The sequence below is a fragment of the Cnephaeus nilssonii genome, assembly GCF_951640355.1.
Source record: "Cnephaeus nilssonii genome assembly, chromosome: 2".
Lineage (NCBI taxonomy): Eukaryota > Metazoa > Chordata > Mammalia > Chiroptera > Vespertilionidae > Cnephaeus > Cnephaeus nilssonii.
The window spans coordinates 9268596-9293329 of NC_137073.1; the positions used below are offsets into that span (position 1 = coordinate 9268596).

Here is a 24734-nt window from a genome sequence, read left to right on the forward strand (position 1 = left end):
TGGCTGGCTGTGAGACCTTGGGCAAGTTACTTAACCTCTCTGAGCCTCAATTTCCTCATCTATAAAATGGGAATATATAGGGTTGTTTTAAATGAGATAACTGATTATATAGCACTGGGCACATGGTAACCGAAGATCGAAATAAATGAAGAGATATTCTGTTTATGAATAAATCCAATATTGTTAAAATGCCAATGTTTCCTACCTTAATCTACAGATTCAACACATCCCAATAAAATCCCAGCAAGATATCTTGTGAATATTGACAAACTGATTCTGAAGTTTCTATGGAAAGACAAAAGATCCAAAACAGCCATCACAATACTGAAGAAGAAAAACAAAGTTGAAGGACTAGCATTACCCAACTTCAAGACTTATAAAACCACAGTAATCAAAACAGCATGGTATTAGAGAAAGAACAGACACACGGATCAACGGAGTAGAATAAAATCCCAGGAAAACCCCACATAAACATATTCAACTGATCTTCGACAAAGGAACAAAGACAATGTGATGGAGAAAAGACAGTCTTTTCAACAAACGGGGCTGGGACAACTGTACATCCATTTGAGAAAAGAGAAAGAAAGTAAAGAAGGAAAGAAAAAAAGAATCTGGACACAGACCTTCTACCTTTCACAGAAATAACTCTAAATAGACCATGGACCTAAATGTACCATGAAAAACCATAAAATTTCTAGAAGGTACCATAGGAGAAAATCTAGGATCTAAGTTTAGCAATGAGCTTTTAGATCAACACTTAAAGCATGATCCATGAAAGAAAAATTTTGTTAAGTTGGACTTTATTAAAATTTAAAACTTCTGCTTTAAAAAAAAATACTTAAGATCATTAAAAACTAAGCCAAAGACTTGGAGAAAAATCTTTGCAGAACACATATCCAGTAAAGGATTTATATCCAAACTATACAAAAACAATTTTAAAACTCAATAAGAAGATAACAACCCAATTTTAAAATGGGCAAAAGATTTCAACAGACTATATATATATATATTATACACACACACACACACACACACACACACACACACACACACACAGATGACCAATAAGCACAGATGGGCTAACATTTCAAAAACTGACAGTACCAAATGCTGGCGAGAATGCAAAGCAACGAGGACTCTTGCTCATTGGTGGTGGGAATGCAAATGGTGCAGCCGCTGTGCAATACAGTATAGTTTTTAAATATATATATTATTTATTTTAGAGAGAGAGAAAGGGAGAGGGATAGAGAAATAGAAACATTGATGAGAAAGAAACATTGATAGACTGCCTCCTGCATGCCCCCTACCAGGGATGGAGCCCGCAACCCAGGCATGTGCCCTGACTGGGAATCAAACCGATGACCTCTTGGTTCATGGGCCAATGTTCAACCACTGAGCAACCTGGCCAGGCCAGTTTGGGTTTCTTGCAAAACTAAACATATTTCTACCATCAGATCCCACAATCAAGCCACTAAAAGACATGGAGGAACCCGAAAAGCTACCACTAAGTGAAAGAAGCCAGTCTTAAGAAGCTATCCTGTCTGATTTCAACTGTCTGACATTCTGGAAAAGGCAGAACTCCAGAGACAATAAAAAGACCAGTGGTGTCCAGGATTCAGGGGGAGGAGGATGAGTAGGTGAAATCAGGCTGACACTCTGACCACTTAGCCACACGGGTCAGGGCTAAAATTAATTCCATTACTTCTTTAAAACCTGAAGGATAGGCTTAAAAACGAGTGAGTGTGCTGTGATGTAGTCTGAGCTGAGCTTGAACTGAGGCAACACTGGGAAGCCCCTGGATTGCGGGCCCGAGGTTTTATTATTTTGAGGCCCCCAGGCCCGTCTTGGAGCAGCCCCTGACGGACGCAGTGTGGACAGCTTGGGCAGGGACTGTGTGTGAGATGACAGACTTCACATCTGTTCTTTCTCGTGGGCCTCAGGACAATGCCCTGTTTCCTTTAACTCTTTGTTTTGACCTAATTTCAGACTCACAGGAAAATTGCAAGGAAAGTACAAAGAATTCGTGTATCCCCTTCCCCCAGCTTTCCCAAATGCCTTCACGCCCGACCGCACCCCACACCGGCTCGGTCCTTTCCTGTCTCTTCACAGCCCAGCCAACAGGCTGACGGGCAGGCTCTGCCCTGGCTTCCTTCTCACCGTCCATCTGATGAGAACAGCAGTGAACACTGGTGAGCGCCTCATTCGTGCCAGGCACTGTCCCGGCACTTTTCACATAGTCCCTCCCTCCACCCTCACACAGCCCTCTGGGGGCCCATCCCCACCCCACCCTGCAGATGTGAAAGCTGGGGCTCAGGGACTGATGTGCTTTGCCCAAAGTCTCATAGTCAGCAAGTAGCGGAGCCGGTGTGCAGATGCAGGCCTGGGCGAGCGAGGAAAGAGCAAAGAATGACTTAAAGATGCAGAAAATGGGGTGGGAGCCCAGTTTGGGGCAGCCAGCCCAGACCACACATTCCCAAAATGAGCCTTCTGCTGCCGTGTGCGGATGAGATTGGCGCCACTCCGAAACAGCAGGACCAGAGGAAAGAAGGTCTCTTCCTCGCAGAGGGAAGCCTTGGCGTTCATTCTGAACGGCCCGGGCTCAAACACTGACTACGTGGGCACGCGAGCGTGAGTGTGCGTGAGTGCGACTGCGGTGTGTGAGGGAGCATGAGTGTGTCAGGGACGGGGGTGTGGGTGAGTGTATGAGTTTGAGTCCGTGTGTGGGTGTGAACGTGGTGGATGTGTGAGTGTAAGTGTGAACATGTGGGATGTGTGGAAAAGTGTGAGTGGCTATGAGCATGTGTGGTGTGTAAGGACCTGAGTGTGATAAATGTGAACATAGGGGTGAATAAGTGGAATGTGTAAGAGTGTGAATGTGTGTGGATATATGAGAATATGAGTGAAGTGTGTGTGATGCTTGAGTATGTGAGTGAATGTGCAAGTGTGAAGGTGTTTGGGCAGGTGAGTCTGTGGGTGGGAGTGAGTGTATATGTGGGTGAGTGTGAGTGGGTGAGCATATGAGTGAATGTGTGAGTGTGAATGTGTGAGCATATGAGTGAATGTGTGAGTGTGAGTGTGTGTGAGCATATGAGTGAATGTGTGAGTGTGAGTGTGTGTGAGCATATGAGTGAATGTGTGAGTGTGAAGGTGTTTGGGCAGTGAGTCTGTGGGTGGGAGTGAGTGTATATGTGGGTGAGTGTGAGTGTGTGAGCATATGAGTGAATGTGTGAGTGTGAGTGTGTGTGAGCAGGAACAAACCCTTCTCAGGGAAGCAAACCGCCTGAGCTGCCCGGTGTGGCCTTGGTGACAGTCACGTCCAATGTGGAATTCCCACCTGACCTGCGCACTTCACACCTGGTCTGGCCAGTCCCTGCTCCCTCTGGAAGCCCCCGCTCCTGGTCCTTCCTGAGGCCCCTCCCGGCCCCTCTGCTGCCCATCACCGAGCTCATCACTCCACTGCTTGTGTCTGTCTGCTTGTCAGGGCCCCAGCCAGGCCCCCAGGGCTAGGAAAGCGGGGGCTGGGTCTATTTCCCACTCTCCCCGCCCCCAGCTCAGGCCCGGCACATGGAGGTGCCAACCAATAGATGGGAATAATCATCATCCCGTCACTCCCCTTCATGCCACAGCTGACCGCCAAGTGCTGGCTCCTGCAGTCGCCTCTACCTGAACGCCTGTCTCCTTTCCCTTCCCTTTTCTCCACCGACCCATGGAGACATCTATCAGAGGCCACCTTCTCCAGGGAGCCACCCCTGACTACTCCTCGAGACTGGGTCCCCTGTACTGTCACAGACTTGGGAGTTGGCAGCTGTCTTGTCCACGTGGTTGTAAGGTGTCAGAGGGCAGGAGCCGTGTCTGTTTCACATCTTTATATCGAGTCCTCAGCATTTGTCACAGGTTAGGCATACCGTAGGGCCAAGAGGGAATGAGTGTGAATAAGGAGGAAAGAGAACTGAGGTACTGCCCCCACCCCCCCCCCCCGCCCGCCCCCCGGCCCCCGCCCCCCGCCCCCGCAAGCCAGCCCTTCCTCACCAGGGCTGTGCTGCTTCCCTGGCTCACCCTCCACCACAGAACCCCTTGGGCTGCCCTTGGCTCCCAGGAGTTTGCCTCCACTCTCAGACCAGGAGCCACTTGAGGGCACGGTGGGGTCCGCATTCTCTCTGGGTCCCCAGGTTCTCAGCTCAAATGCCTCCCCTTAAGGATACGTTCAAGCCACCAGCCCCGCTGGCCTAAGAGGACCCTCTGTTTGCTTTCTTCTTGGGGCCGCTTGTTACCTGACATACTTTATCCATTTAGTGGTTTTCCTGCCTTCTGGCTGCACCAGGGCTCTCATGGGGCCCAGTGGTTAGTGCTCTATGGAGCCTGGGTTCGAATGCCACACCTGCTGCGACTCTGAGCAAGCTTCGCTCAGAGGTTCCGTGCCTCCGTGTCCCTGTCTATGAAATGGGCGGAGTCACCGAGTTCCTCCCAGGGCCGTGGTGAGCACTGAATGAGCACAGGGTGGCAGGGGTACCAGCTGTTCAGAGAACGGTGTTTCACCGTCTGAAGGTTCCCGGGGCCTGAGGGCTCCGTCACCCTGTGGGAGGGACGAACACACACCGGCACTGAGCAGTCCTTGGGCTGCTGGGGAGGCGGGAATTAAAGCTGCCCATCCCTCAGCCCCAAGCGCACTGCCCCGCAGGGTGAGGGGGGTGGGGGGCCGGGCAGGAAGGCAGCGGGAGGGGCGCAGGGACCGGCCGCAGCGCATGGGCCCCGTCGGAGCCGGGCTTTCATTCTGAGCGCACCGGGAACCACTGCGGGTTCCCCGAGGGCGCGACCTCGCTGCTGCGGGGGAGACCGCGCGCAGGGGCGCCCCCAGGAAAGGTCAGCGGCCCGGCTCGAGGCTCGCGGGGGCGGAGGGACAGCGACTCAGAAGCTGACTCGGCGCCCTGGGTGGGCGGGGAGGTGCATGCAAATCTGGGGGCGGCGCGGGGCGGGCGCGGGGAGGCGGGGCGGGCGGTCCCGCCCCAGGAAAGCCCCGCACCGCGCCGCCATCCCGGCCGCCGAGAGGCGGCACTTCCCGCTCGGGCGCCGGCTGGGGAATGGACCGGAGCGCGCAGGTAGGACTCGGGGCGCAGGCAGGGTTCGCCGGGGCGTCGGGGAAGTGCGGGGCCAGGCGCGGGGAGGAGCCGGCTCAGGGCACGACGCCCGGGAGCTGGGCAGGAAGCCCGGCCCGGGGCTCGGAAGCCCAGCGCCTCCGAACTTGTGCGGAGACCTCGGCGGGGACGGCCGCAGGGGGCTGGGAGTGTGGAGAGCGTGGGGGGGCCCCTTCCCGGGCAGTCACCCCCTGGCCCGCCCCGGGAGCTGGTGAGGACTGTGGGGGAGGGAAGGGGGCAGTTCTGGAAGCGTGTAGTTGGAGACGAGCTCGAAGACTCTGGGGGAACGCGGCCTTCCACCTTTGGCCTCCTCATTTGAATGCTGTTGGGTGGACCCAGCTCGGGGACACCTTTGTGCGGGCTGACCTGGGCGCTGCCGGTGCTCGGAGTTAGGTCAGAATACCTTCTCCTCGTGCCATGCATCACGGCCATTTTCCAGGTCGGGGCGCGTTGGCACCGGCGGCATAAATAACCCCCGGGAAGCGTGGGTCAGGGTGGGAGCCCGCTGCCTCCACCCGACCATGGTATATGTCAAACTGCCCCATGAACGAATTCTCCGGGGATCTGTTAACTGCAGGCTCTCAGGCCCCTTCCACGAGATAGACTCAGTAAACTCAGGAATCTGGATTTAAAAACAAAACCCCAAATCTATATTTTCTATCATCAGGAGGGACTGGGACCGGGGACCGGTGGCGGATGCTGGGGTTCACAGCTCGCCCCCAGGTCAGCTCTCACCTGCTTGGGCCCCAGTCCTCTGTGAGCTGTGACCCTGCAGCTCCTCCCCAATGGGTGGCCTCTTAGGAGCTGGAGCATCTGCTGGGACATCAGCGCCTTTATTAAAACCTTAAAGTCTGTTGGGGAAACTGAGGCTCGGGTGTCCACATGGCCAGGGTGTCCCCCACAGTCAGGGGGTTCCAGAGTCCTGCAGAGGGCCCTGAACTCGGCTAGTCCAACCTGTGATTAGAGGAGGATGCTGAGGGTGGACGGGAGGGGCCAGCCCAGCCGATCCCTCCCTCCCAGCACTCACAGGGCTCCTACTGGCCCTGCTGCAGTGCTGCCCTGGGCACTGGTGTTTGCCCTGAGGAGGCCTCCCTCTGGGCGGGGGAGCACGGGGGGGGGGGGGTGATCAGCTCTTCACGGGGCAGGACCCTGAGCAGCCGAGGGAGAGGAGGAGAGCCGGGCAGGGGAGCATGGGGGGAGGGTATGCTGGCAGTGCGAACAGCGAACAGCGTGGACAAAGGCTGGGAAGTGTGAAAGGCGTGGCGTGGGGTGCTGGGGAGCAGGGAGAAGCCAGAGGGGATGGAAAGGCGGGCGTGGCCACGTTGTAGAAGGTCTCGAGTGCCCTGCTGAGGCGTGGGCCCGTGGGCCCTGCCTTTGCCTGAGCCCTAAGAGCCGCCATGCAGACTCCTGGGCCCCACCCGGCCTTGGGAGTTGAATCTGGAGGGAGGCCCAGGGAAGGCAGCAGGGGGAACCCACTAGCGAGTCGCCCTGGTTACGACACACCATTTCCCAGCAGGTGTGGGGTGACCTCAGGATTTCCACATCAGAGCAGCGACTGAGTGCTGGTGTTTGTACAGCGGAGCCCGGGGCTGCAGAAAGCCCAGCAGGCAGGGAGGTTGTCCGCCCAGCGTCCCGTTTCCTGATGCTCAGACTCAGAAAGGAGCTGGAGTGAGGTGTCAGAGAAGTGGGAAGGGGACCTTTCCTGGACCCTCTCTCCTCCCCCTCCCCCCTGACCCGCCCCAGGATGGAGGCATTTGGATCAAACAGCTCACTGCCCTCGGCTGCTTCCCGTGCACTGGGAGGGGGCAGGGACCGGAGGCCCCTCGGTGCTCCATTCCTCACATTTGTAAAATCGAGATCATGTTTTATAAGATACTGATCACCATTTCCAACACACAGTCCATCCATGATAAGGGTTTTGTCTGTTGTGACTGTCAAGAATTACAGCCCAGAGGTTCAGAGCATGGGCTCCAGAGCCACACTGCCTGGGGCCGAGAGTGGCTTTGCTACTTACAACGTAGCTGACTTCTCAGGACCTCAGTTTCCCCATTTGTGAAAGTATAGTGACTACTTTATATGGTTGTAGTGATGCTGAAAATAAGTGTCAAGCATACAGAACAATGCCCGGTACAGAGTAAGCACCATGTATTTGTTAAATGTTAAGAGATTAACCCCATTGGATGGGGGTTAGTCCGCCCATTTTGCAGGTGAGGAAACAGAGTCAGCGATGTGTGTGGTGGCCTGGCCTAAGGTCCCATGTGTAGGACTGACAGGGAGGGATTCGAACCTGCTTCCCTCCCCAGCCTGTGTTCTTCGCCGTCCCAGTTTGCTGGGGTGACCAAGAGGGACATCTTTCCCAGCATTCCTCATGGCCGGCCCTGTGGAGGCCTACCTGGCCATGTGAGACCAGACTTCCCTTGGCTGGTCTGGAAGACAGGCCGATGGCTTGCGGGGATGTTGTATGAACTTGCCCTTGCCAGAGGGGATGGGAGAACCCAGCGGTGGCTGCAGGGTCCTGCAGGAGCCAGCGTCAGATGGGCCGTATTCCCGTTGCTTGTTGTGTGACTTCCAGCAAGTCGTTCTGCTCCTCTGAGCTGGAGGCACAGAGATGGGCTTGAAGGCAGGGCCCCAGGTTCAGATGTGAGCTTGCTGCTTCCCATCTCTGACTGGAGGCAGCTGCCTAACCTCTCTGAGCCTCGGTTTGCTTGTCTGTAAAATGGGTGTGGTGGTGGGGGGGTGTTCACAAGATAATTTTTATAGGCACCTTGCCCTTGGCTCAGTGATTGCAGTTTCTGCCCCATTTAGGACAGAGTCACCTCTCCATATCCAACACCTGGCTTCCTCATTCATTTCTTCTTCGAATGTGTATTGAGCACGGACCTGTGCAGGCAGGTGCCAGGTGCTGCCGACAGCATTGGAAGGTCCCTGCCCTCCTGAGCTTAAATTCCACCTGAGAAGACAGGCCATACCTACAAACATGCTCACGGACCCCACCCTTATCTGTAATTCCTAAAGCCACCGGCTCGGAAAACCGCAAGCTTGTGCACGACCTGACCCGAGCTCAGCTTGAGGCCACTGGGCCTTTATTTCTCCTCGCTGAGCGCTGTGATGGGTCCCGGGTGCTGCGTGGAGGGGAGGGGGTTTTCCGTCGGCGGGTATTTGTTCACGGTGACCTTTGTATAATCGGAGGGCTTCTGGCCCCAGGATTTCGCTGAGGGAACGTGGACCTGCGATGTCCTGTCGCAGTGACAGCGCCCGAAGGGGAAGGGGAGAGGGTGACGCGGGCCACGGCCTCCCTGAGGAGGACATTAAAGACGGGCAGAGCGGGGAGTAGAGAAGGTCTCGTCCATCGCCCACCCGCTTCCGCCGCCGCTCACCTGCTCCGTGGGCCGCTCGGCTCACACGTCTGAGCCTTTCCAGGAAGCGCTGGTGCCTCAGGTTCAGCCGGGGCTCCGCAGACTCATCCTCACTCTGGGCCCCGGGCCCCTCGCCTCCAGGTTGCTGAAGAAAGCCGGGGTCTGGGCTGAAGCGGCCTGGGTGCTGGGCCTGCCGGGCGGTCACCAGCGGGTGTGTGGAGCAGGTGTCCTGAGGGGAGGACGTGTGCAGGGACTAGCAGCCTCCAGCCCGCAGAGCAGCCCACACGCTCAGAGTGACGGTCCTGAGGCCAGCACCGGGCTCATGCACTCAGCGAACATGCCAGGGGCTGGGGACACAGCAGCCCAGCGAGGGCCCTGGTGGAGCTGAGGCTAGTCGGGGAGGGGACTCCGAGGGGGTGACTTTCGGCCTGAGACCTGAAGTAAAGACATGCAGCTATCCGGGCAGAGAACAGCAAGTGCAAAGGGTGTGTGGGACCCACAACAAGGAAGCTGATGCGGTTGGCTGGAACTGAGCCAGGCGGAGAGGGGGGGCCATAGGGAGCCCCCAGCAGCCTGGTGCCTGCACGATCTCACTGGACTTGCAGACTAGCCCTTCAAAGCAGGACCCGCTCGTCTCCAGACGTCACAGACGAGGAAACAGGCAGAGAACAGTCTAGTAACGCGTCCAGGGGCACAGCTGCAAGGTGGCGAGCAGGGCTGTGACCCACCGCTCCAGGGTCCGCAGGCTTCACCACTGAGTTTAAACTCCTAATGGAACCGGGGCTCAAATGCCGAGGGCCGCCTGCTGCTGCCATCACTGCTGGTGTGCCCGCCTGCTGTGGGCCAGCCCGCAGCCCCGTGGACGTGGTCAGGCCAGGAGTGGCATGACAGACGGTCACTTACCAGTGAGCACCTTCCCCAGGGCCAGACAGTGAGGACACACTCAAGCAGAGGGGACCCGGGGAGGGGGCACAGGACCAGCGGAGGCCCCACTTCATACCGGGAACTGTGCTGGGAGGAGGCGGGTAGACGTGTGGATGCCCCCCTCCATTTCTCTGAGGAGGAAGCTGAGGCTCAGGGTAGAGACTTACCTGATGACACAACTCGGAAGGGGCAGAGTCTGGATTCAAGCCCAGGCCGCTGACCGGGAAGTCGTTCACTTGCTCGTAGCCGCTGTGCTGAGCCATCCCCACGAGGCGTGGAGGCAGAGACGGGGTTTCTTGGTGGGAGATAAGGGAGCGCAGGCACTGAGAGGGGAGGAAGGCCGCGGCTCCCGAGCAGCCAGGACGTGTGGTGCCTTTTCAGAGGGGACAGGCCCTTCTCGGGAGGAGAGACACCAGTCTGCCGGCCAGCCCTCCGAGCCCACGGAGCTGCAGCTCCGGCCAGCCTGCCCGCAGGGATGGAGCAGCAGCCTCCGCGGCCCCGCCCCGCCACTGGGCAGCTCCCTCAGAAGATCTCTCCTGAGATGGAGCCAATTAACTTTCCAGGAGCTTTCACGTTCTGGCTCCGGTTCTGCCCCGTGGAGGCGGCAACCATCGCACTCCAACAACAACCCTATATTTCTCTCTCTCAGACGACACAGCCAGAGTTCTTAGTCATCCTTCTTGACTCAGGGGACGGTAAAGAGATCAGTCTGACCTTGGACATGATCCAGTTGGTCAGAGTCCCGTATAAAACTTCCCAGTCAGAGAGGAAAGAGGCTTTTTTTCATCCTGCAGAGCTTTATTTGAGGAATTCACACAGGGAACATCCACCTCTCTTCCATAGCTTCTTGTTTCACCTCCTTGGATCTGGAGCCCGTGCCTCTGTTGATGCAACCTGCACTTATACTTTGCAGCAGCCATGTCCCACTCGGGGCTCATATTGGGTTTGTCAGTTAAAACCTCCAGATTTCTCTTCTACATATGCTGCTATCAAAGTTTCTTTCATTCTGAGATTCCTTGTTTGAGGCTAACAATCATTATCAGTCTTTCTTAATTTCTAATAAATGTACTTCAGGCTAAATGGCTATATTTTTTTCTCTTAGTACTGTTTTGGCTTTATTCCACAGGTCTTGTAATACAATGTCATTGACTGCTAAAATAGTTTACAGTTTCTCTTTTGTCTAAAAGTTTATGTGCTTTTAAAATGTTTTAAGGTAGATGGGATTTTTGAAAGTTTACTTACTGCTGATTTCTAAATTTATTACATTACTAGGGGCCCAGTGCACGAATTCGTGCACCTTGAAAGGAACTGTGGGCCATGAGGCTGCGGTGGGCACAGGGGCGGGTTTCAGCCCATCCTCCACAGCCCCTCCTGCCATGGCCCTGGTCCCCTGTCCGCTGGCAGCCTCGCTCCCGCCGCTGCTGCCCCCACGCACTGACAGCACCGTCCCCGCTCGCACCCACTGATGGCACAGAGCAATTGGGGCCAGCGCCAGCAGCGGGTGCAAGCAGCGGCTGCTGCCCTGATCGCCCCTCAGGAGCAGGAGGAGGTGGAGAAGCCCTAAGGAGCGATCTGGGCCGGCAGCCGCCACTCACACCCACTGACAGTGCTGAGCGATTGGGGCTGGCACTGGGCAGGCAGCGGGTGCTAGTGGGGTCGGCTCCAACAGCAGGTGCGAGTGCTCGGCGGGACCGCGGCATGTGGGAGCAAAGAAGTTTCAGTAACCACCAGAGGCTCGCCCTGATGACGCCCTGGCGCCCCTGCTCACCTGCTCCACTATCCCATCACGGCCGATGCCCGCCATGTTGTGCATGGTCAGAGCACATCACAGCGACCAGTTGTTCGGTTGTTCTGCCGTTCGGTCTATTTGCATTTTAGGGTTTTATATATATATATAGATGGTTAATATTTGTTAATATTTTTATTATATAAAAATGAAGATTTTCTTTGTAAGATTTTCTGGTTAATTTTTCTGTATGGTCGATCCTCTTGCGTTTGAAAGGAGGTATATTTTCTATTGGATAGAAAGTTCTAGAAATATATCTGTTAGCTCAAGCTTGTTAACCATAGCATTTGTATTGTTTATGTTTTTGTCTACCTGGTTTATCTCCCCTTGTGATAGAGGATCTGCTCTCCTGGCCTTCTCTCGGTTTTTTATTTTGTTTTGTTTTTCGTTTTTGCTTTCTTTTCAAAGCTGTTATCAGGTGCAATGACTAGAAGAAGGGTTCGTGCGTTATACCTTCTTGGCCAATTGTTCCTTTATCGGTATAAAACAGCCACCTTTCTCTCATCTAATACTTTGATGTCTTGAATTCTGTTTTATTTGGTATTAATATTCCTATACCTCTTATCTTTATTTGCATTTTTCTTGGCTAATTTTCTGATTCTTTATTTTCTTTTCAACTCTAAAGCTGTAGGCTTTTTATTTGACCCCAGTCTGGTGGCCAGATGAATTTAAAAGAAAACAAAACTTGCATCTCGGTCTCAACTCCACAACCCACTGGCTTAGTAATCTCAGACAAGTCATTTCCCTGTTGGACCTCAATTTCCTCATCCATAGAATGGGGAAGGGCTGCTGTGCCCTCTGTCTGGGTTTTTGTGGAAATAACTGCGATAGTGAATGTGAAAGGCATGGCACACACCCCCGTGCACATACTGGTCATTGGGTGTAAGTATGGGCCGGCGTTCCAGGCAGCGAGAACGCAGGTGCGAAGGCCCGGAGGTGGGAAAGCCCCACATGAGGTGGCCGATGACCTCACTTTGGCCACCTTCGGGTGGCCGCTGCCTCTGATCACAGAGGCACGTGAGTAAGACCCAGTCCCGGGCTGGCCTGGAGGGACTTTGTCTGCAGACGGAGAGAAGGGTGGGCGCAGCTCACCGTTAGAGAATGGGAAGGATGTTGGGACAGGGACAGGCAGAGCACGGAGGTGGCTGAGGAGGCGCAGGGTTTGACCAGGAAGTCCTGAGGGGGCGGCACAGGAGGAGGCCATGAGAGGCGGAGGACGGGCCCCAGTGAAGGGCAAGTGGGGGAGCCTGGCACATTTGGGGAGGGTGGGAGAGTGCCGATGGGTAAGGACTGCTCTGGGGCCCCTTGCCCTCGCCCACTGAGGAGGAAGGCAGTGGGGCTTGCAGAATTTTTGGAATCCTCACTGACGCCAGTGCCCCCCTTCTTTCTCATTACCATAGCAACCAGCATCCCATAATGGGCAAGAGGTAATAGGGACAGAAGGCAGGGAACATTTGAAAAGCAGCCTTGCACCTTTGGGGGTGCTGGGGCTTAGGGAAGGTGTGGGGGTCTCAACTGTTGTTCCTTTCCACTTGTTGGGGTCTCCTGGCACCTCAGGACACCCCCACCCTCCAGGAGAACACCAGCTGGTGATAGTAAGACAACGAGGGACCACAAACATGGGTGTGGTTTTTAAAATGGAGCTCTTGCAACACTTAAACATCAGGACAACACTCCTAAAGGCTGGATTTCTGGCTGCTTTTGTGAAAAATAAAAAGCCTTCATTCTCACAGGGCAGAAAGTGCTGAGGCAGCGTGGCAGTGCCCTTTGGGACCGGGCGTGGGCTCCCCGCTTGCCCCCTCTCTGCTCCCTGAGGTCTGAGTTCTCTTAGGTGTTTGCGTTTCCTCTGGAGGAGTGACTCTCTGGCCAGCGGGTGGCTGAGGGCTGGGAGCCGCCCCGGAGGCAGTGAGTGCCCTGGACCCGAGGCAGGCCCAGAGGTAGATGGCGCCTTGTAAAAGGCCGCCCTGCAGGCACTTGACGTGGCATCGGGAGTGGACTCAGGGTCTTTGGGGATCCTTCCAGCCTGAGGAAGGATGCTTCTGAGACCTCTGTCGACACGCCCCAGGACTCTAGACTGCTCACTCCAGTCTCTTCCCTCCCGTCCACCTTTTCTCTTTTCCTTTTTATTGCAACACTAGAGGCCCCGTGCACAACATTCATGCACTGGGGCGAGGGAGGGGTCCCTCAGCCCAGCCTGTGCCCGTTAGCAGTCCGGGAGCCCTCGGGGAATGTCCAGCTGACATCCTTAGCTCTGCCCCAGAGGCGGGAGAGGCTCTCGCCACCACTGCTGGGCTCGCCAGCCGTCAGCCCGGCTTCTGGCTGAGCGGTACTCCCCGTGTGGGAGCGCACTGACCACCAGGGGGCAGCTCCTGCGTTGAGCGTCTGCCCCCTGGTGGTCAGTGCGCATCACAGCGACCGGTCGTTCCGCAGTTCGGTCGATTTGCATATTAGCCTTTTATTATATAGGATGCGTGCAGACAAGTGTGCAGCTTCATCCATTTTCTCAGTGACCATGTGCATGTGTAGCCCAGTCAGGAAACAAAGCATGACCAGCCCCCGGAAGGCTCCCTCCTGCCCCCACCTGCAAGGACACTATCCCGACTTCTAACCCCGAGATCGCTTTGTCTCCTTTTGAACTTTTCATCAGTAGAATCAGTGTTGCCCTTCCTTCGCTCAGCTTGTACCCGTGAGACCTGTCTGTGTTGCCACGCACCCGTCATTTCCTCAGGGTCTCAGAGGGTTTACTTGGTGCTTAGAGATGAGCTTTGGCCGCCGGCTCCAGCACCACGGTCCGAGGCCTCTGCCACCAGCCATGGTCTCTTTGCCTCCCTGCAACCACCCCATGAGCAAGTGGTTCTGCCCGCACTTCACAGATGAGGAGACTGAGGCTCTGAGAGGACCCCAGCTTGCCAAGCTCTCCCAGACAGTCAGGGCAGGGCCCCCACACTTAGGCCAGAATTATGCTCCGGGTCTTAGATGCCCTGGAGTCCTGCCACCATGAGTGACCCCACACGTCGGTGCGTCCCTGACTGCCCAGGATGATCTGGGGTGAGACAACAGGAAGAACTTGAGGGGGAACGCCTTCCCCTCCACCCCCACGGCCTGTCTGCAGACAGAAATGAACAGGGAGCTCTTATCTGTGCCCACGCATCGCCAGCTTTGGGTTTGCCCCGGGGGCAAAGTCCTGGTCACTGTGGAGACATGTTCACTGGTGAGGGCTGGGCAGACAGGATGGAGGCCAAGTTCCAGCCCGGTCACCTCCTACCTCATCACCTTGGGACTCTTTCTGAGCCCCTCTGAGCCTTGGTCTCCCCTTCTGTGCAGGGCGTGTGTGGCTGCATCTTTCACAGGGGGCTTGCCAGAGGAGCACACAGGGAAGTGTGGAACGGGACCAAGTTTATGGCTGCTCCCTCCGTGCCAGGCGCTGTGCTGTGGACTCCAGAGCCAGAAGGTCTAGGATCAAATCCCAGCCCCACCGCTTACAGCTGTGCATCCTTAGGCAGGTTTCTGAGCCTTCCTGGGCCCCAGGCTCCCCGTGTCTACCTTCAAAGGGGATGAGAATAACAGCCAGCACCTGCCATGTTCCTCGGGTTGGGGAGGTGGAACCCATAGTCTAACGGCTGGAGGGACAGGGGACAGGCCGGGCAGTTGTGGTGACGTCTGCGGACCTCAGGGAGGAGGCCCACCAGGGGCCGTGGCTGTTGTGAGTGACTGTTGTGACTGTCGCTAACACAGCCAAAATCTAATCAGCGCCCCGAGGCCTGACGTCATGCGTCTTGTCTCCAAGGAAATGAGTAATAACTGTGGTAATGCCCCAATTACCGGCTCCCCGGAGGTCAGCTCTCCGGGTGGCCCATCGTGCCTGCATTAGGGCGTTAAGGGGACTCCGGCCAGGAGTGGTCAGTGTTATCCAGCAGTGAGAGGTGGACCATGCCAGCTGCCCAGGCGCCCTGCGCACGGCCAGGGGGCGTTTGTTCAGTCATTCTCCCGTTCACAGGCTCTGTGGGCCCGCCCTGTGCTGGGCACTGGCCTGGGCTCTGGGGCCACAGCAGGAAGGTGGCGGGCACAGGCTCTGGCCCTGTGGGAGCTGGCATCCAGTGGGCATCTGGACAGTGCCGGGAAAGGTGCGTGTGTGATGGGCTGCAGGGTAAGTGCTGTGCAGAGAAAGGAAGCAGGAGGGGGGCTTGGAGGGCTGCTGGCTCAGCCTCCGCCCCGGGCCTCCGGGCCTCCTGCCGATGGCGTGGCCTCCAGAATCCTAGATGGAGTCGCCTGTGCCTCCCCAGGGCCCCACTGGCTGCTCGGACTCAGCCTGTCCACAGCCGGCACAAGGGCACACGCTGCCATAAAGTGGCCGTTGGCACAAGATGGGCCTCCCAGCCACCGGGACAGGGGCCTCCCAGCCACCACCACCACCACCACCCCTCCCCCCGCGTGAAGTCACGTGTCTGCAGTGTGCATCCTTAGGCGGAGTGTATGGTCTCCCCCAGCAAGCCGGCTCCCTTCCTAGCACCACTGCCCGCCAGGGCCACCTCCGCCCCAGCTGCCACCAGCAGCCACTGCCTCTGCCACGCCCACTCCCAGGCAGGGCGGAGCCTGCCCCTCCTCCAGCTCCAGCGCCCGTCCTCCCGCCCGTGGTCGTGGCCGCCCGTGGTCCTGGTCGGCACACACCGGTGGATGGGATTTCCGGACAGCACCTCTCCCGCTGAGCCTCCTCAGGGCCCCGCTGCCTGGGGGTGTCGGGACTGCTCGCCATGCCTGCAGACAGGCTGCCTCTGGCCCTGCCGACCCCTGCTCCATGCCGACCTCTCCTACCCAGCGCCGCAGCCCAGGGGCCGGCTTGTGTGGCGAGAACTGGCTGTGCGTCCTCCTGGCCCTTCGCTCCCTCTTCGCTTGTCCCTCCTCCCTCTCTCCCAGGAGCCTTCAGAATCTGTAAAATGGGATTAATAATCGTACTCACCTCGGGGGCCTTAGAGCGTCTGAACAGCGCGTGGCATGGAGGGAGGCTGTGCACGGCCTCAGTGAGGACACAGTGACGTGCACGTGGCCATGTGCCGAGTGCCGCTGTGTGCCAGCCCGGGGCTCGGGGTTCAGGTTCTGACGAGGACCGTCCCCTGCCCTCAGGGAGCCGCGGTGCCCTCTGGGACATTGTCCTCCCTCTCCACACTCCCGCCTCCCCTGGAGAATTCTGTTCGTCCTCCCCGGGTCACCCCCGGAGGAGCAGCGTGCCTCACCCACGGCGCCTCCTGCTGCCTCTCACATTTTCCTGGGTGCTGCCCTGCTCTCTGCAGCCTGCTTCTCACGCCGTTCCTCCAGGGTCCACGCCACCGGTAAACGGCCACTCCACCCGCTCAGGCTCCGGCCTCGCTCCTCCCCTTTTCCTCTCACCCACCCCAAGTTCCACCCTGTGGGCGCCACCTTCAGCCAGATCCAGGCCCAGCCCCTCTCCCCAGTCCTTCCCCACAACCCTGTGTGAGCCCCGCACCTGCTGCCCGGGCCAGTGCAGCGGCCTCCTCACCGGGCCCTGCGTCGGCCCCGGGCCGCAGGCCTTCCCACCTCACAGCCCGAGGGATGGTTTGAAAAGTCCCGGTGTCACGTCCCTGCTCAGACCTTCCAGTAACTTCTCTTCTCACCCAAATATTTGTCAAAAGGAAGAAGGAAGAAAGGAATGAATGAGTGAATGGCCTTGTTCGCATCTGTAGTACCTGGCACATAGTAGGTGCTCGGGAAACACCTGCACCCAGGACACACAAGGGCATGGGTGAATGGGTGAGGACCTGGAGCACACAGTAGGTACGCAGGAGCCTGGTGGGCTCCGTTGGCTGAGTTCCTGATTCTTGCTCCTGGTTCTTGCTCCAGCAGAGCCAGCATGCTGCCAGCCCTCCCGCCACTGGCTGGGCTGGAGGAGGGGCCGGCAGGCTGAGCCCACGCCATCTGGGGCCCTGGCCTGGCCTGTCTCACTGTCCTGGGTGCAGCTGTTGACGCGGCTGCTGGTTCTGGGAACCCGGGCCAGGCAGCAGTTCCGGGAAGGCTGCTGCCTCAGGGAGAAGTGTGTCCCTGGCCCCCTGCCTTACCGCCCCGCTGTCCCCGAGGCCGGAGGCAGCTCCCGGCGGCCTAGGACTGCGGAGTTTTAGGGACCAGTGGCTCCAAGGGAGGCCCCCGCGGCCCCCGAGTGCCGCTGGCTTCCTCCACAGGCCTCTCGTCATGGGCCTGGCTGCATCCTGTCTGCGGATCCAGCCCTTCTCGCGGGTTTGTGGTCAGCAGTGAGGCGAGGAGCAAGAGGCCCGCACACCCTCCGGGCTCAGGAAGCGCCTCCTCGGACACTTCCGGACGGTGCTGGCCGCGGACATTGCAAGGCTCGCCGCTCACCTGCCCCGATAAAGCGTGAGTGAGAGGGGTTTCTCTGCCGGGGCGCTCCCTCTGAGCTGCTGTCTTCCCGGCTCAGGCTGGCGCTCAGATCCTAGCGCTGTGACCACAAGCCGGTGCTCTCGCCTCTCTGTGCCTCAGTCTCCTCATCTGTAAAGTGGGGTTTTAATGGCACCAACTTCATAGAATTGTGAGAACCAAATTGAGTAATACACTGTAAGCACTGAGAACAATGCCGGGCACATGATAAGCATTATGAATGCATAGCAATTATTACAGGCAAAAGCTTGGTACATACCCATGTTTAAAGGTAGATGACTGATTTTTGTCATTGCTGAAGGTTAGCCCACAATTCATTTCATAGCTGCTTATTGAGCACACACTGGGCACGGATCAGGCCCTGTTTAGGCACCGGGGACAAGGCAGTGCCCACGGGCTCGGCCCTCCTGGGCTTGCACTCTCCTCTACACGTGAAGACAAATCACTAAACGTCACAGGCCATGTTTCACACCCCCACTTCAGGACCTCGCAGCAGAACGAGAGGGGCTGTTTCATATTGTGGCAACACAGGACACTTCTTTGGTGACCCATGTATGTCCTTTGCCTCTGTTTCTTAAAGGCTGTTTGTCTTGTTGATTTTGTAAGACCTTTTTATATATAATAGGCCATCAGCCCTCCATTATGTAGATTACTACTTTTCTCTCGTCTTTGGCTTGCTTTCTGTTTCTTCTTTGGCGTGTTTTGATCTGAGGAAGTTGAAAATTTTTTGCAGTCAGATCTTTCTATCTTTGCCATCTGCCTCCTGAAATAAAACCAGCACTCACACGTGTAACCTCAGTGATGTGATTAGAGACGGCGATAAGTACATGGAGCTGTAAGCAGGGGCTGCGATGAGTGCCAGGGGCAGCCCTGGTTAGGGGATGGGTTTCTGGGTGCAGAGGCTCCACGGGACAGAAGGGCCGGGAGTGTCAGAGGCCAGTGGGATGCAGACTTGTGGGGGAGGGGGAGGGACAGTGGATGGGTGCCAGGGGCTTGAGGTTTCTTATTTCCTGAAACCTTTCACTTTAAGACAGCTGTGGGCTCCCATGCAGGGGTAAGAAATGATACGGAGACGCCCTGTACGCTCAGCTTCGCGCAGGTGACACCTTCCAGAACGGAGGTGCGTGGCCACAGCCAGGACCTGGTGCAGCTCCCCCCGCTTTCCTGCACTCCCTCCCCCGCGCAGGCCTTCATTCTGTGCAGGTCTATCGCTCGCACAGCTGTGTCTCCCCCCACAGGCTAGACGCAGAGCGGTCTGTCCTCACAGGGATCCCTCCCTGTGATGCCTTTTATAGCCACACGGCCCTCCCCTCCTGCCTGCCTGCCCCCACTCACCCGCAGTAACGCGCTCTCCCTCTCCAATGCTGCCGCTCAGGAGCGTCACACATGGAAACGTTACATACATGGAATCAGGCAGAGCGTCCCTTTGGATGGGCCGCCTTCGCTCCGGGCGTGGACTGTGTTCCGTGTGGGGATGCTCCTCCTGGGGGGGCCGTGACCCCTGGGGAGCTGTGCCTCGGGGTGAAGACACCTTCAGAGCCGGAGGCCAGTGAAGGCCTGAGGGACAGTTCGTGGCCTGGGTGCCAGCAGCATGGAGAAGGCTGGGGTGACCCAGGTCTGCAGCAACTGCGGACGGCCCCGTGGCCCCGTCCCGTTCTCTCAGCCCCACTCTGGGCTGAGGAAAATCCTGCCACAACCCTGTTCCAAGACCCTCAAAATCTGCTCATTGCCCAGAGGAGGGGCTCAGGGGATCTGTGGGCCCCTAAAGTAGAATGCAAAGTTGAATGCCTGCACTTGTCTAGAAAGAGGGATTGGAGTTTGCACCCGTGTTCAGACGGGCCCGTGGTCCCCAGGACATTAAGGACTCTGCTGGCAGACAGAGGGAGAGGCTGGGCGCTGAGGCTCTGGGGCCTGAGCGCCCTGCTCACAGCCGGGCCTGCCCCACTACAGCCAGGGCCGCCGCTCACGCCGCTCTGTGCCTTGGTTCCTCCTCTGAAAATGGGGAATAATAGCACCTACTTCATGGGGCTGTTTTGAGTATTGAATGAATTAATATGACAAAAGTATAGAGGGATGTGGTAAATACCGTATGTTAAGTGAGTAATGAGGCTGCCCTCTGGCCTTGGGGCCTCTCTGTGCCTGTTGTCATCCTCTCAACAAGCTGCAAGTCAGCAGCATTTCTTCCAGAGGGAAGCCCAGGTGCGTTTGGGCACCGTCACCTCCCTTGTCCTGGATCTCATATCTCTGTTCACTTGGCGTTAGTTGGTGTGTGTGTTTGTTTAAGTTGCTGCTTCGCCTCTGGCCCATGGGGGTTTGTAGACAATACAAATCCTCGGCTTTTTCTGCTGCTCAGTCAGCCTTTCTGGTCCCATGCGCGGGCAACCGCTGTTTGAAATTGACAAGCAGGATGGCCAGCTCTTTCTGGCTCGTTTCATTCGTCTTGTTGGGTTCAGCCTGTGTTTCTGAAGGAGGAGAAGTTGAAGGCGTTGATACATTGGAAGGAGCCTTGGGCCCAGAAGCCAACAGACCTGGGTCCTGACTCTAGCTCTGCCCTCTCATTAGCTGTGGGACCTGATGGGCAAGTTATTTGACCTCTGGCCTCGGTTCCCTTGGGTGGAACGTGGGGCTACCAGCCCATCTAGCAGGGTCTTGGGCAGATTCCGTAGGGTAACGCTTCTGCTGCATTAGCGAAGTGCCAAGCACAGGGGATTTTATTTGCACAGGCCCTTGGCCCCACGTAAGGCAGCTGTTTCCAACCGTCAGGCTCTGCTCAACCGTGGCCTGGGGGTGAGTGCCCCATCCCTGGAGGAGTGCAAGCAGGCACTGGCCTGCAGCCCGTCGGAGATGAGATGTCTGCAGGGCTCCCTGTCCAGTTGGCAGTTGAGCCAGGCAGGCCACCCCTGAGACTCCGCCCGACTCCCACCGGTCAGGGATCCCTGACTGAGGGTGCGAACTGGAAATTGTTTCCTCTTGCCACGTGCTTGACTGGGATCAGTTGGCAATTACTGTTTTAATTCCTTATTTATCTGCATCTGTGCCATGGTTTCCCTGAAATGCAGCTCCCGCATCCGGTGAAGCCTGCTGTGAGTGCTGCGTGTGTGTGTGCATGTGTGTGCGCGCGCGCGTGTGTGTGTGTGTGTGTGTGCGCGCGCACACACGTCTAGAAGGGCCCTCCGAGTCGGACCGGAGATGACACCTGACTGCCGTCAGTGCTGTTTTAGTCCGCCCTTCGGAGGACTTTCCACGAGAGCCCTTCTGCTGTGTGAGCTTGGCCAGGCCTCTTAGCCTCCCTGTTTCTCTTTATTCAAAGGCGGGGCTAGAGTGACCCCCTTGCCATCTCTGCCACAGGATGCTGTGGGCATCTGTGAACTTGCGAGAGGGAAAGTTACGGGACTTGGCAGAGGAAGCCGCGTCACAGACCCACCACCGCACGCCCTCCCCTGCTTCCTGATCTCCGCTGTGACTCTGCAAGGAAGGGGTGCCCGGTCTCCCCCGAGGGAGAGCTTTCTAGCCCCATGCGGAGCCCGTTAGGGGCACCTGTCTCTCCGAAGTGACTTGATTCGACCGACCTTTACTGAACACGTGCTACGTGCCCGACACCGATGCCGGCCCTGGGACCCGGCAGGGAACGAGGCAACCGCGGCCCTCGGGGAGGACGGCACACGCTGGAGAGAACAGTCTCTCTCCCACTCGCTCCTTGCCCTTTGCCCCCGGGGGTGCAGGCCAGTTACTTCCCAGGCCGCGCTCAGCGCGGTCTGTCTGACCCTCTGCAGGATTGTGCTTTTGGGCAGGAACACGAGAGCACTGTCCACTCCTCTGGGCGGAGCTTCAGAAAGCTCGTGGCCTTGCTCGGTCCGTTCCTAGCGATGCTAACTCTGACCACCTGCTGAAGGTGGTGCCTTCCAGGCTTCTGTATGTAAAGTTATGCACAATTATAGATATAAATTACATAAAATTATAATGTTAGTTATTCTGACTCATTCATTAGTAAATCACTAACACGAGGTTGGTGGGAGCTAGAGGCTACCGTGGCGACGAGAGCTGTCCCTGCTCCCCCTTGTCACCTGTCCCTGCAGACTCCTGCATCCCTGCTCTGACTCCCGGGGTTACAGTGGTTTCTGTAATGTCTGTTGTGATGCTTCAGTTGTGCCCACGTGGGCCAGTGGGCACCGTTCCAGCTGACTCCTGTCCTTTACCGTGTCCCCAGCATTCCTGAGCACTTCCTTCCTTCCTGGCACAGCGACAATCCAGGCTGGCACCTCCCTGCTCCTGGAGCCAGAATTTCCCCAAGGGGTGCTGGCTCCTGTCAAAGCAGAAAAGGATTTAGAAGCCATGGCCTGGGCGCCGGGGCGCATGGTGACCCGATGCCCAGCTGGGTCCTGGGCGGACAAAGGGCGCTGTGGAGGCCGCTAGCAAAATGGAAGCAGGGTCAGCGGATTAGATTGCATCATGCGTCCGTGTAATTTCCTGATTTTGCTGGTTGCACTGGGGCTATGCAGAGAATGTCCTTGTTTCCCTGAAATCTACACTGGAGTATTGAGGGGTACTTTATTCCTGTGAGTAAATAAATAAGAGAGAGAGGCTGAGGGAGGGAAATGAATGGAAAGGACGGGAGAGGGAAGGGTGGGATGGGCATGAGTGTGTGTGTCGGAGGAGCAGCAGGAGTGGAGGCGAGCAGGTGGCAGGAGCCAGGTGCGCAGCTGCTGGGCTGGGGGAGGGAGGCGGCCGCTGGCAGAGCCTTCGCGTGGGACGAAGCCCCTGGAGAGCTTCCCGCAGGGGCTGGAGCTTCTGCTGTGGCTTCAGCCCCCACCGTGCTCCCGACACCGTGCTCCCGACACGCCTCCTCTGTGCAGGGCACCTGCGAGCTTCCTGCCTGTCACTCCCGGTGCAGGGAGAGCCCAGAGCCCAGAGACGGTGACTGTCTGAACAGCACATGGTACTAAGCAGCAGCAGGAGGCCTGGCAGCTGCCTTTCTGAATATGACCCCAAGGCAGAGACCCAAGCGGGAACGAGGGTGGGCGCTGTCAGCGTTGCCCGGAACACACCCCAGGACAGTGCTTTGTAGGGGGCATTTGGCATGAGGTGCCAGGAGTGTGGGGAGTGACGCTCCGTGGCCCGATGGGATCTGCTTCTGAGCATCTTCCTAATGAGAACCACTGGCAACCTCCCCCATCCCTTCCTGTGCCCGGGGGCTTGAGGCCTCAGTGTGTCGGCTCATTGGTCCTCACAGCGCCCGGTGCGATGGAGACTGAGGTCGGAGGGCGAGCTGCTTGCTCAGGGGCCACAGGAGCGCGTGGCAGAGCAGGTGTGGACGCAAGGAGATAACAGGAGAGATGTGTGGTGGGGTCCCCCAGGGACGGGCAGACACCACCCCGTGCGGAACAAGGTAACAGAGTAAACAAGGCTCAACCAGTGCCAGACCCACCACAGTGGGCACCACTGGCCCGCGGCTGTGGACTCAGTTTTGTTGTGTGGAGTGATGTTCATGATGCCGTGAGTTTAAAACGCAAGCTTTCATATGTAGAAGGTGCTGCTAGTTCGGAAAATAGGTTTCATATTTACCTCCCTATATTCATAGCAGCGAATCTGAAGGAATAGAGACTAACATGTGAGGGGCGTTGCTGGGCTTGTGATTTGGGGGATTTGAATTGTGTTCTCTCTCTGGGTGTCTGCACCTTCCAATCTTTATTCCCAGTTATGTCTTGTGGGATGTCGTTAACACAGCGAGGCTGGTACATGATTTCAGGGATATAAGCCACAGCACAGAAGGCCCTCCGTGGGGTCAGAAGTCGGGGCGGGGGTCATGTGCTCTGTCAGGAGCACGCACAACGCCGCAGGGCCGTGTAAGGGACTCTTAGCTGGAGCCTGTGGGTGCAGCCCTCGGCTTGCCTGACCACGTGGGCTCGCTCATGCACTGGGGTCAGCAAGGTCAGCTGCCAGCCCCGCGGAGGGGTGAGCTCACCATAGGACTGGGCAGCCGCTGGGACTTGCCTGTCACCGTCCTCCAACAGGCGAGGCCAGGCACGCTCTCCAGGCAGTGGCTGTGCCAGAGCAGGCCTGTGCATGCTTCACTCTGGCTAACATTCTGCTGGCCAAAGCTGGCCACATGGCGAGCCCAGAGTCCAAATGCCGGGGAACGCCCTGCCCATAGCGGTGGGGTTGGGGCTGGGAGCCAGTGCAAGGTTACATGGACACAGGAGTGAAGAATTGAGGCCATTCATGTAGTCAGACTAACACATTCGACAGCATCGTTTTTAGTGGCTGCCTAATACTTCATTGCATGGGTATGCCATCATTTATTTAACCAGCTCTGAAAGGTTGGACAGTCAGGTTAGAATTTCCAAACTACTTCAAGGAATTGTAAGTCCTTCAGAGTATTAATTGGGGTTTTGACACACACACACAAATGAAGGTTGGGTAAATAAATTTGGTAAGTGTTAAGTGAAAAAAAGTAAGTTTCCTTATTGCAGGACTTATGAGAACCTTTACATGCACATGTGCAAATGGACTTCCAAAAACCTGAGGATGCTCAAACTTAGGGATTTTTTCCAAGAAGCATCTCTGGGGACAGGTGTTCCTGGCTCTCACTCGGGGCTTCGTGCATCTGGGCCGGGTTTCATGATTGAACAGATCTCTGATGAACATGGAGGGCTCACCGTTGCCAGAGACACAAATGGCCGGGTGGGGGACGGCTGTGTCTGAAGGCTGCACTCGGGGTGACTGGGGTGGCGGGGACCACGAATCAGCACTAACCTGGCTCACTGTCCCTCCGCAGGTGCCTTAGGACCTCCCGATGGGGCGGCTTGGCGCTGGGCTCATGTTCCCTGTGAGCTGCCTGATCCTGGTGTGGGCGGCAGGCTCTGGTAAGTCACCACCTCTCATTCATTCATTCATTCAGCAAACATGTATTGACTGTCTACCTGCCAGGCCCAATCAGTGAACAAAACAAAGATCCCTGGCCTTAGAGATTACACTGTAGTGGGAGGAGACAGCCGATGACAGAGGGCCCTAATTATAAGTTAATTCTAGGGTTGTTAGAAGGTGGTGGAAAAAGACGATACAGAGCAGAGCAGGGAGGACTGGGAAAGCGGGGTCAAGGGGAGGATTGCAATTTAAAACACGTGCTCAGGGAAG

At 56.9% G+C, this 24734-nt stretch overlaps 2 protein-coding genes across 5 annotated transcripts in view; one reads left to right on the top strand and one right to left on the bottom strand.

Moving 5' to 3' along the window:
- Positions 1-4984: 4984 nt before the first annotated feature.
- The window catches only part of LOC307107591 (interleukin-4 receptor subunit alpha-like), a 34200-nt gene continuing 14450 nt past the window's right edge, over positions 4985-24734 (top strand). Inside the window, exons 1-2 of one of the 3 annotated variants that reach the window (XM_079784929.1) lie at positions 4985-5096; positions 24376-24463. In XM_079784929.1, coding sequence (XP_079641055.1) covers positions 24394-24463 — 70 coding nt within the window. In that variant the 5' untranslated portion in view covers positions 4985-5096; positions 24376-24393. Of the gene's footprint in view, positions 5097-16943; positions 17580-22133; positions 22157-24375; positions 24464-24734 lie in introns of those variants that run through there. The other 2 variants (XM_079784930.1, XM_079784931.1) reach the window with 2 other exon arrangements.
- On the bottom strand, positions 6706-12096 carry LOC307106876 (uncharacterized protein). Of its 2 annotated transcripts, none has more exons than XM_079783619.1 (3): positions 9580-12096; positions 8510-8678; positions 6706-7726 (listed from the first exon to the last, which is right to left on the bottom strand). In XM_079783619.1, exons 1-3 carry the CDS (start codon positions 9673-9675, stop codon positions 7521-7523), a joined length of 471 nt encoding a protein of 156 aa, XP_079639745.1. In that variant the 5' UTR covers positions 9676-12096; the 3' UTR covers positions 6706-7520. The 2 variants fall into 2 exon arrangements, with proteins under 2 accessions (XP_079639745.1, XP_079639744.1); XM_079783618.1 differs by having other exon boundaries at positions 8510-8717.

What these genes read in the sequence shown, in the direction of transcription:
- LOC307106876 (XM_079783618.1), bottom strand. Translation starts at nt 9,675, where the DNA reads ATGGCTCAGCACAGCGGCTACGAGCAAGTGAACGACTTCCCGGTCAGC. An exon ending in CTTCCGAGTTGTGTCATCAG is followed by an intron (nt 8,718 to 9,579) that starts GTAAGTCTCTAC and finishes TCCTCCCCTCAG; the next exon opens with GACACCTGCTCCACACACCC. An exon ending in CCGAGCGGCCCACGGAGCAG is followed by an intron (nt 7,727 to 8,509) that starts GTGAGCGGCGGC and finishes CTGTGCCTCCAG; the next exon opens with CTCAGAGGAGCAGAACGACT.